Genomic DNA, 11,612 nt, shown 5'->3' with positions numbered 1-11,612 from the left:
AGGAGCACCTTCTAGCTTCAGAAGGGAGACCTTCCAGCTGTGGTGCTTATCCGTGAGTGTGTGCGTTTGGATCCCCTCTCTGAACGGATGTTTGGCAATGGCTGCCCATTCGTCTTCCTGACAGGGATTTTCCTGGCGCCATGTTGCTGCCACCACCATTCTTCTCCCAGGGAAGGGTGAGGCCTGGCCACCAGGGGGCAAATGGTCTCAGAAGGAGCACAAAGAGATCTTGTATATGCTTCTACTAGCAGGAAACAGGAAGTGACACAGAGCAATTCTGAGGTGGAAGAGAGGGAGGAAACTGAAGAGAACTGTGGACAGGCATTTGCACAGCACTAGAGTGTTGCTGTCTTCACTACTTTCGACTTCTAAGAAAAGATGGCCCATGAGACTGATGCGGGGTTGGTGAGCCAAGGAGTCAAAAGAAAGATTTCTTAGACTCTTAAGATCTGGCAGTAGTGCTCTTTTATTTAGAGAATAGTGTGGAATAGCATGGGGACAGGACCCATGGGCGGTCAGAGCTTCTGCTGCCCCAAGTTGAGGGTTAGAGCTAAATTTAAGGCATAGGTATGTGAGTTATCTCTTTACAGGACAAAGAATATGTAAAAAAGTTAAAATGGTATCAGTGCCCTTAGGGTCCCACAATTTTTAGATAAGAATCAAACCGGATTGAGTAAATGGCAGAAGTCACCGCTTGAATATTATCCTCAGCTAAAGACAAAGGAGGATTGGGGGGGGGGGGGGGGGCGGTCAGTTACATGAGGTTGCCAGACAGTAAACAACTTAACTTCTTGCCTCTGGCATTGATTAAGAGTTTCAAGAGATAAGGCCATCCCCCTTCTTCCTGGCACAGAGAGGGAGCCATCTTCACAGATAGAGGTTTCCCTTAGAAATGTAAATGTTTCCCAACAAAGGGACAAGCAAATTCCACTCCTCGGAACCTGCTTCTCATCTGTAGTTTTAAAATTAACCAGCCTAAAAATCCTCATCATAAACCGTTTTAAAATTAACCAGCCTAAAAATCCTCATCAAGACCACCACTGTGACAAACCACGGACCCTCTGCAAAGGCCACCACAAACACCAACTAATATTAAGCCTACGTATGTTAAGACTGAACAATCATGACTGAGCAAAGTTTTCTCTGTGTTCTACAGGAAGACTCCTTTTCAAAATATTAATAGCAGTTTTTAAAATTAGAGATGAACTCTTACAGTTGCTGTGGATGGTGTGAGGAATCATTTTACAGAGGGTTCCTTTTGGACTTTATTTCCTCTGTTATGCTTTTAGCAGCTGGGCTAAAGAGCTCTGCACCACCCAGGACTATCGAACACTTATCAAATGTGCTCCTTTTGCTTTCAGTCCTGGTTCTGACTGTGATTGCAGGGGTGAGGTGAGCGCTGTGAATGCTTCCAAGGAAAATGTATGTCAAGCAGATTAACAAGAGAAAGGCCATTTCAGACATCATTTTCTGTTTGGTTTTATAAACAAACTATTTTAAAGAAATAAACTGAGCATAAACCAAGTCTAATTCCAGAAAAATAATACTGTTTTGGATATCATTTTAAGGACAATTTCCTCCTACATTAAATACCTACAGTTGTGCAGTCAATGCACTCAATCATTTCTGTTATACCTCACAAGCTGGGCTTGAGGAGACCCTTTAAATGGAAGTTTACATTATATATTTCAAATAGGTCCAGAAAGATATTTAAATCATATTTCAATTTTATTTTTTTTAAGGACAAATGAAGTAGATTCTAAAAAGAATTGGATACATGCGTATTGCCTAAGAACATCTAAATATTAGAATATATCACTATAAATACAAAGATTCACAAAAAAAATCACAAGAAAGAAAATTGTGCTACAGCACTTATTTATTCCACTCGCTTTCTAAACTAACAGCCAAATGCAGGTTCTTTATGGAATGCTTTAAAATTTTAATATTTCATAGGATATAGATACTCAGAATCCAAATTTAATTGGTCTGGGATGGTGTCTGGATGATATTTTATTAAAAACTCCAAGATAATACCAACGTGCAGCCAGAGCTAACAATCTCCTAGATCATCAGCCTGCTCAGTGCGGGGAGAACACACCTGCCAAGGAGCTGTAGGATATTATTCTTCTGGGACCCCTTTAGCACTAAAGGACAGCCAACCTCCCAACAGGAGAGAAGTCGTTTAACTATGTAGCCAGCCTGGGTCATCTGTGAAAATAGATTTGAAACATTAGTATTTCATTAGTTGGGGTTAAAAAATAGTTTAATCATTATAATATGCTTCCCTAGTTTATAACTTACATATGTTTATATATGTGAAATTATACACATTTATATATACATATATGTGTATATATTATATATATCTATGTAGAGAGAGAGAGAAAAAAGAGGAATGTCAGAGTGAGGAAGGAAGGGAGAGAGGGAGACAGAGAGAGAGAGATCTAACGGGATCATGAGTATTGAAATACGGCTCTCTCTCAACAGAGTGGTTTTCCTGGACTGGGCATCTTCTAGCTGTGTTCATGCTGACTGACAGTCAGCAGTTCATTATAAAAAAACTTTGTTTTATGCAAGGAAGAATGGAATATGATGTGTTGGAGAGAAGATGAGCATAATATAACTTAATAAATCATCAACAGTACCTGATACGGACTTCTTGTAAATTAAAAACCTGATTGGTTTCCTTGTCACACATTTCCTATTGCCCACAGAAACATTTCTAAAAGTTCTTTTCTACATCACAGAATCATCATGAAGCTGGTTGGTCCTGTCCTGGTCACCACTCAAGAGGCCTTGGGATCTGAAGAACACACAGGAGCATGGTCTGGGGTTTACCCAGGAGGTCATCCACAGTCTCACTCCACTGAAATGCTTTCCTTCAAGGAGCCTTAGCACGTCTGGGGACACAGGGGATGCTGAGGCCATGCAAAGAAAAATGCCACTAAATTGTTTCCTAAATGGTTGGATTTATTTCAATGCTCACATACAATTGAATGAGACAAACTATTTACATAAAACATAAGTACAAAAAATATAATACAATTTATACTGTACATAATCAGGATTCTGTTATTTAGTCCCCAAAAATGTTGGCAGATAGAGATGAGGAGGGGGTTGTTATGAAAGGAAGCTTGCTGCCCTGTTAGCAGTACTCAGGATCATTCTTCATGAAGTTATTGTTTAAAAAAGGTGAATAGGTTTGGGTTATAGAAACTGGCAATTCACCAAGGGCAGTGAGTGAACATGACATCTTTACTTCTGTGATGATAGCTCATTTTATCTTATAAATATGTTCGTTTTCCTCAGAGTTGAGGCTAGGAGCAGGTGTGTGTTGGTTTCTGCTGACTGGGTGGGTATCTGCCCCCCGCCCCTCCCCCACTTCCCTTCTCTGAACTTCCGTGATTGATCCAGTGCAAGAGGCAATGACCTCCCTGCCTGGGCTGCCACAATCGGTGTCTTAAACTGACTTTTGGAAATAATGTATGTGTCAGGTGTCATTAACACACTTTCTTAGATATAGACCTGGACAGCTGTCAAGCGAGCATTTAAGACCAGCAAATTGATGAACAGAGTAGATAAAAGTGAAGACCATTGGAAATTTGTATTGCACATTTCTAAGAATAAGGTTTCAAAAGACACCTTGAAAATTGAACGTAAGGACTGAAAAAAAGTGTGGTGCACCCAATGGTCCTGTGAGGAAATACCCAGCAATCCACGAGCATTCGCACAGGGCACCCAAGGCTCCATCTTCTCATTCAAATGAAGGGGAAGGCAATGTTATCTTATTCTAAAAAAGCTCCAATATAATTAATATATATTGCCATTTAAAAATTAATTTTAAGGTCAGTAACTTTCTGCAGTTTACCAAGGGCTGAAGTTAGCTTTGGAGAAGGTTCAATGAAAAAAAATGAAATGATCCCAAACAAGTTTATTTTGTATCACAAAATAGCAACAGCAAACTAACACAGAATGAGCCATTTAACATTTCATAACATCTTCAAAAGTCACATCAAGTGGCATAACACACAAATTTTGTTACACACCTTTGAAGAATCCTACTTGGACCAAGTGTGTGCATTTTCTTTGCAGATGATGCAGAAGTTCAGCAGGTGCTTGGGTTGAAGATTCACACTATGCTTTCTTTCAAAGTGCAGAAGTTCAAGTTTCATTTTGGCCAACAGTCAGGGTATAGGGGCAAAGCAATCAACTTTAGCACAGAAAACACTGTTAATTTTCTTGACCCAAATTAAGAGTGATAACTTTGTGAACTTGTGAAAACAGTTTTGACATTAAAAAAAGCCCAGCAGGCAATGTGCTAGGTGGCTCTCATTCCACTCACCATTTCTGTGCCAGCCGTCACCCGCCTGTGTCTGATTTTCCTGTATCTATACACTTGCCTGAAGAGGGACAGTGACAAAACCCTTTAACTTCTAAAGGCATCACATTAACATTCCTATTACAGAACAGATGCTAAGGTGTTTTTTGGAAGATGTAAAATTAAAGTGATGTCAGTTTCTGGAAGGCTGAGACTGTTTCACCTAAATTCTGACCACACCATTGCCTATCCTGGGGCCATACCCGCAGTGGGAGCAAAAATCACATCTGACGACGATGTGCTTCTTGGTCATTTTCTATTCCTGAGTTCAAGAGGTATACAAGAATGATTTTATTCGAAGTACAGCCAATCAATGCTCTGCTTTGAATTGGAACCAATAATATGCAAATGAAATAATAAATCATCATCTTAAACAAGGCACTGGCAACTTTTTATAAGAAATTAAACTATCTGCACTTATAGGGGGTGGATAACAATGCTTTTCTTAGTGACATGATAGAAGGATAATTTGGACTTTCCAGAATCAAGATTTTACTCCCAGCTCGCATTTATCTAACATGTGAACCATTCTGAACTACCATTCGAACCACCATTCATAGATTTGAACCATTTGGTGTCAAATGGCCAAAGAGCTGAGAAAGAACAGGCTCGTGTTTGAACTCTTGGCCTCATATTTCTGACTAAACCTGAAGAGGTGGAATTAACTGCATTGCCCACCCAGCATGTTAGTTAAGAAATGCCATAGAGTGGTTTTCTATCTCTATTTTTCTCCTTTCAAGTTTTAAAGTGTCCTTTACTAGTTACTGTCATCATGTCAAAGTAAAACATGAATGGGAATCGGTGCTGACTCTGGTGATGGGTAACAAGCTTGATTGCTCTCTATGGCAGAACTAATATGATCTTTTAAAAACACTGAATGAGGCAGCTTTCATAAGAACAGTACACTTTGTGTCAGGCTCTGAATTTGATTTTGATGATGCTCTAAGTCCCTTTGCAGTGTGAACTATATTTTCAAAAGAGAAGAGGTTCCATTCCTGATGCTTCTGTGACGTACCAAATATTTGATAATGCAACAAATGATCATTGAAAAAAATTTTGATCCATTTTCTCCAGAAAATATGTGTGGTGCATCTTTAATATAATCCATAAAAAAAAAGAGTATGGAATAGTCATCTTAGAAATCCCTGCCAACAGTTCAACTTTACATCTTGTTCATTATTTTTCAATTTCCAAAAGAGAAAAGAAGCAAGGATTAAAGCAATATATTTTCCTATGTTTTACTAGGTTATCAAAATAGATAATCAGAATGCCTTGGTTGAGTATTTGTCGAATTACAAAATATCTTTAAATCAATTATTATTACTGGCCCCAATAGGGGAGAACAGCAGAAATAAATTCCACAATGGTCTCTGGTCTGCAAATATTTTATCCTACATGGTAATACACTGTGAAATGTTTGGCAGCCCCTTTTGTGCTTTTCTCAGGTCAAAGTGAATGTTACTCTATGCTCTCCCATTTTACATTCATTGATCAGAGAAGCAGAGGGCTCAGAATGGCTTTCTAGTGTCTGATAATAGATAATCATAGGTAATGAAATTTGGTAATGTGTCAACATAAATCACCAAGTCAACATAAATTACCATGAAATAATGGAGACATTAGAAAGAATGAATGTGCTGGGCATGGCCAACGAGATCTGTGAATTCCAGTTTGTATCATCTTAAAAAGAAGAGTGGAGAGTTTGCGTATGACTTGATTTAGGGTCATTATTTTAATTTCTATCTTCATGGACATTGACTATTGGAGCTGAAGGACTTAGGCACGAGACGGCCACACAGAGAACGGCTGCTCTGAGGCTGGCTCAGTTCACGGGATCCACCACTGGTATCTCTTTCCTCTGGATAGGTGCCCCAGAACCATCTTTTGAGATAGAAATGCTGAATTCAATGCAACTACCCCAAAATGCCACACACAAGAAAATCCCAGTGGAGTGTAAAGACATCCTGGGGCTAAAAAAGGTTGACGGTCATGAAGCAGTCAATGCTGACTGTGGTTTGACAGTGTTGGGGAAACATTTATAATTTATTCTAAAAGTCAGAAAAATGTCATAAAGAAGCATAAAGAAACGTGTAAACTCAAACACTATCAAGGCTGCACTTTCAGTGAGCATTAAGGAAGTGTTTACACAAGATGATTAGCTGATTGAAGACTTGATCTATTTTTAAAATAAAACCTCCTTTGATCTTCAGTTACACGCTGATGGATTCCCTCAGGTAGCCTCCGGGACATGGAGAAGACTCCCTGTGCTGAGACTTTGTCCATAACTGCGACGCTGGCCTGACCCACTAATTCCACCAAAGACTCCAGTGGAAACACTCACCCACATGGGCTTTGATTCCCATGAATGTCACCCTTTCGCGGATGAATAAGGAATAAGGACACCTTTGCCTGCAGTCTGCACAGACGATCCTGGGAGAGTGCAAGGATCAGACCCACACGGACGGTCCACGACACTCGGCTTGGGAGTGACCAGGTCCCCTTCTTTTCACAGTCACCTACTTGTCTGATCTTCTCCCATGTTTGCTTCCTTTCTCTTTGGCGTCACTCCGCGAGTCGATGGGTCAGGCCCCTGGGTCACCCTGGACCATGTGGACTGACCTTCCCAGGGACAGGGGCTTCTCCGCGGCAGGGATGCCTCACGCTCAGCCACTGTTAGTTCCTCTTCAGTTCCTTCAGAATCTCTGCCCAGCCTCCAGATAACAAGGAACCCTCTCTTTTCCCAGTGTCAATGCCTGCTCTAGTCAGAAGCTACTGGATTAGCCTTAGTGGAACTTCCCAGGGGGAGCAGGGAAGTTCAGATGCCTCACACCAGTTTCCAGGGGCAGCAGCATAGAAATACACCTAAAGCGAGCTGGGCAGATAACTGAGGAAACGCCCGAGCCTGGTGAGGGTGGGGCTTCATGGAGCACAGCCTGATCCTGCACCCCCTGAGCTCACTGAGCGCATATCACTCAGGGTGACAAAGCCCACGGTTTCATCACAGCCACTCCTCTACAGAGCTATCGTGGGAAGACCATGTGCTATGCTGCATTTGGGAATTCCGTGTTCTCCCTTCTGTAAAATGTTAGTGCACTGTAGGGGTGACATCACATGGTGACTAGTCCAGTCTGGAGAGAGGACCCTGAATCACACTGGGAACCTCTTCCAAAGAATTCACGTGTGAGACTAAAGTCAGTTTCCTAAGGAAACCAGCCAAACTTCAACTGTATCCAGAAATAACCCTAGAAGTTAAACTGTGATTAATGTCATTTGATGGTAGGTTCAGAGAAGTGCAGCTTAGAAATATTAGTCTCTATTTGTGCTGCTTGGATCAAAAGGAAAGAAAAAGACAGAAGAAAGAGACAAGGAAAGAAATAAAGACAGCAAGAAAGAAACCAGAAGGAAGAAAGGAAGGAAAGAAGGAAGGAAAAGGAAAAGAAAAAAAGATAGAGAATCAAAAAGTCACATAGAAATGTATAACGTGACCAGTGGCGGCAGCAATCCCAAACACCCCAACCTAAATAAGAGCTGGCGTATGAAGGACACCGCAGGAGAAGTGGTGGATAGCCAAGCCCATGAGGACCCATGCAGTAACGAGGGGTATGGAGCGATGCGTATAGACATGAGCAACAGCTATACAGTGCTGGGAAAAGAAGAGTTACTCCACAGCTGGTTAAGATAATTAGAATATAGCTAAAATTATTCTAAACCAATGGATATTCTGTAAAATAAGAGGGAGAGAGGAATGAAGGAGGGAGGGAGGGAGAGAGAGGGAGAGAAAGAGAAGCCAGGACAGTTTTCCTCTGAATAGAATTTCAGGGAACAAAAGTGAGGGGATTTCTTGGCAGTGATAATCGCAAAGTTTATGTAATCAGTAACATGAAAATTCTGTTGTGGGGGAGGTGTTTCCCTAGTCATTGCATAAAATTGATTAAAGACCAGCTTTGATGTCATTTAGAAAGCAGTTCCCATCAAGTCCAGAGATGCTTTTCTGAAATATCCCTTTTCCTAGGGGAAATAGAATGACCTTTTAAGATTAGAAAATATTTGGGGAAGGGATTCAAAAAACAGCTAAGATGTGCTACACAGTGAGGACATTTTTCTTACAGGAAAGTGATGAGACAGGTTGAAGCATCCGTTGAAAATACAACCCAGGAACAATGAGGAAACCATCTGGCTGAATTTCCCCTCCTGAATGTGGCCTTTGGGTAGAGACAGAGCAGTCCCACAGAGCATACAAGGAATACAGGAGATGCAACAGGATCACCATTCATTTGCAATCTATCAGACCTCCCAGAGCCCACTTGGCATTTAAATTTTAATTTTAGTAGAGCTGTTTCTGCAAATTTGGGTATATGAGAATATTCTGAACTCCACAACATTCATTACTAAACATAGGATTTTCCCAATACTTTCTGAAATTCTCTCTTTAAATTGGATAGGGTAAAAGCATGTATACTGTCTGTGTATATATTTTTCACAGATCTGAAGGTCCATTTATCAATAAGAATATGTTTTAATGTCCACCCAGGCCTTTATCGCAATGCCCAGAGGCATCAGATGAAGAGTTTCAATCTTGTTCTCACTTTCAATAATTATTCAACCAACTGCCGTATGCTACTATCAGCTGTCTGTGAGTAATTTATCCTGTTTTTTTCTCTCTCTCCTGGGAACCACTATGAAAAGTATTGTAAGACCCTGAAATGCTTATCAATGATCAGTGCTCAGAACCACGGGGATCATTAAAAACATTCTCCCAGATACCCCAGTTTCTCAAGGTATGTCTTGAAATGCTGTTGCCTCCATGCAGGGAGAAGTGGGAGTGAGTGGACTGGAAGGCAGCACTGAGATAAAAACAAAGGCACCAGAGCTAAACATCTCCTCCTCACCTGACCTGGCGGCAGCAAATGACAGCTTGGTACTTGGGGAGCACTTCAGTATGTACAGCGACAAGCTGCAGAAAGCCAGCGTTACACATCATTAATGCTCTTGGTAGGGGCTGACTGCCATACACCAGTTCTATCAGAGAGGTGGAAAATAAAAGTAGCTTTTCATTACATATCAGTTCTTTCAACACTTTCCATAATACAGACAATAAAAAAGTTGTTTTCAATTATATTTCAGTACTTTCAATTCTTTCTTCATTGGCATGATGAATGTTCAAGATTTTTCTCTGCAGGGAGAGAAGAGGTGTAGAGTGTACCCTCTCAATAAGTGGTTATTTGATAGACTGGCTCTTCAGGACATTTCTGTGGATGAGACAGGTAGGTAGGCTGAAATCCAAAAGTTAGAACAAGGCTAGTTTTGCAGCAACCTGCAGAACACTTTCCCCCTCATTGTGTCTGTCCTCTGCTCTTTATGCTCACCTCCCCCAGCGATAGCACAGTTACTTCATCAAGACCAATGGTGGAGTGTCTCATATCATCACCTCTGCAGGTGAAAGTCAGATTGAATTCCTGGGCCTCCTCAGGAAGAATCATTCCAAATCCAAACTAATAAGTTGCTTCCAAGAATTCCACAGTATTATCCAGACTGGAAAGACGGGAGATCTGTGGTGAATAACTATATGGCCACATTCATATTCTTCATTTTATCAATATTATGGACCTCTTTGTAGAGGGGTAGGGGGCTTTCATATAAAGTGCCTACTTTCTTGAATTAAAACATCATGAAGATTTAAGTTCAAGAGCAAGAAGACGTTCATATTTCTAAAGACTCCTTCCAATGTGGGTGGTACATTTATTAAAAAGCGCAAGAAAACAACCGACTTGTTAGAAAAATGGACTGAACACAATAAAAAACTTCACACCATGGCTCACTCAACAATGATCAAGTATTGTAGAGCAGATTTTCACGATGTCATATTTAGATTTTTGTTGCTTTCAAAGACATCTATTTTTGGCAGCAATGGGACACTCGTGGCTTGAAATGCACTTGAAATGTATCCAAACTTCATCTTTGAAGTCTCAGAAACATGGGCAGTCATGGAGCACAGGCCTTGAGGAACTGGGGTATTACAAGAAGCCAAAAATATAAGAGCTATTAGTACTCATCATAATTATTGAGATCTGTAAAGTAGGCGTTAGAATAGGTCTTCCCAGTGAGATGTGGGTTGAAGTATTTGTTTCTTTCCTCCAGGATCAAGTTGTTTTTGTTAAATGCCTGTAAAATATAAAAGAAAAGATTTAAGAATACTCAGTAAGTAGTATTTCAGAAAGAGAATATAATTAGGAGACAATTGTGTTGAAATTTGAGCTCTCTCCCAAGACTCCGTTATTCTAAAATGTGTTTTCTCACTTTCTTGCTTCCTTACATTATTTACCTTACTGAGCTCTTGCCTCAGAACTAGAATGAGGTTGGCAGTTTTTGATGTCTCCCAGTCGATTCTTGAACTTCAGTCAGGAAGTCTCCAAGAGTTAGAAAACCTCAAGCTAAACCTCCAGGAAAGCTAAAGCTCTAGTGATTTCAAATTATCAAACACTGAATGTTACCAAATACAATTGAGGGATGTTTAAGCAGCTTCCTGATTGCCATGGATAGGTACGTTGACAAGAGATTTTGACGGAACTTAAGTCAATGTGTGAAATTTCAAATGACATAATTTCCTTTTATTTTCTTCACTTGTTAGAAGGTGACTAGTGTAGCCACTTCTGACACAGATGCCCTTCCTCATTAATAGTCATTAAAGCCATTTGTACTTTGAAAGAGCTGAACTATCCCAAGTTGAGGGTAAATATAAAGAGGATCAAAATAAAGCTGTAGGATGACAGGCAGAGGCCAACTGTCCAGGACTAGTCTGGGCAAGGTATCAGAAGAAAGTTCTAGAAGGATTCATTAGAGACTAGGTAGAGGTCAGTGCTTTCCAGGTCCTCTGCCCTCATAGCAGCAAGATTTCTGATGATCTTAAGTGGCTACCGGACCTTAAGTGAGAACAGAAGACCAGTTAAATTATCTTCAGATGCTCAAAGTCACAGTGCCCACAGATGAGCTGATGGGTTGGAATCACATTTAGAGGAGCGCCATTCCTGGGTTCCAGACATTTGTTTGGATAGTTCTTGCTTATAGAAGGAGCTCGTGTTTCTCCTCATACTCTGGGAGCTCTGTTCTGAGAGGGCACGTGGGGCATGTTATTAATTCCTGATGCTTCATTCCCCAGCTCTGTCATCTGATTAGTATAAGGTGCTGATGGATTCTCGATCCTGCTGTAAGCAGGATCCATGGGTAAAAGTCA

General features: G+C 40.7%; 1 protein-coding gene across 5 annotated transcripts in view; it reads right to left on the bottom strand.

The window, feature by feature from the left end:
• Positions 1-2,952: 2,952 nt before the first annotated feature.
• Positions 2,953-11,612, bottom strand: part of SEMA5A (semaphorin 5A) — a 459,076-nt gene continuing 450,416 nt past the window's right edge. For all 5 annotated transcript variants that reach the window (XM_046672376.1, XM_046672377.1, XM_046672375.1 and 2 more), the window contains one exon: positions 2,953-10,543. In XM_046672376.1, coding sequence (XP_046528332.1) covers positions 10,424-10,543 — 120 coding nt within the window. In that variant the 3' untranslated portion in view covers positions 2,953-10,423. The remainder of the gene's footprint in view (positions 10,544-11,612) is intronic.

Source organism: Equus quagga, chromosome 9, assembly GCF_021613505.1.
Source record: "Equus quagga isolate Etosha38 chromosome 9, UCLA_HA_Equagga_1.0, whole genome shotgun sequence".
Taxonomy (NCBI): Eukaryota; Metazoa; Chordata; class Mammalia; order Perissodactyla; family Equidae; genus Equus; species Equus quagga.
The sequence above is the reverse complement of the archived record's forward strand: the minus strand, read 5'-3'. Positions and strand labels throughout refer to the sequence as shown.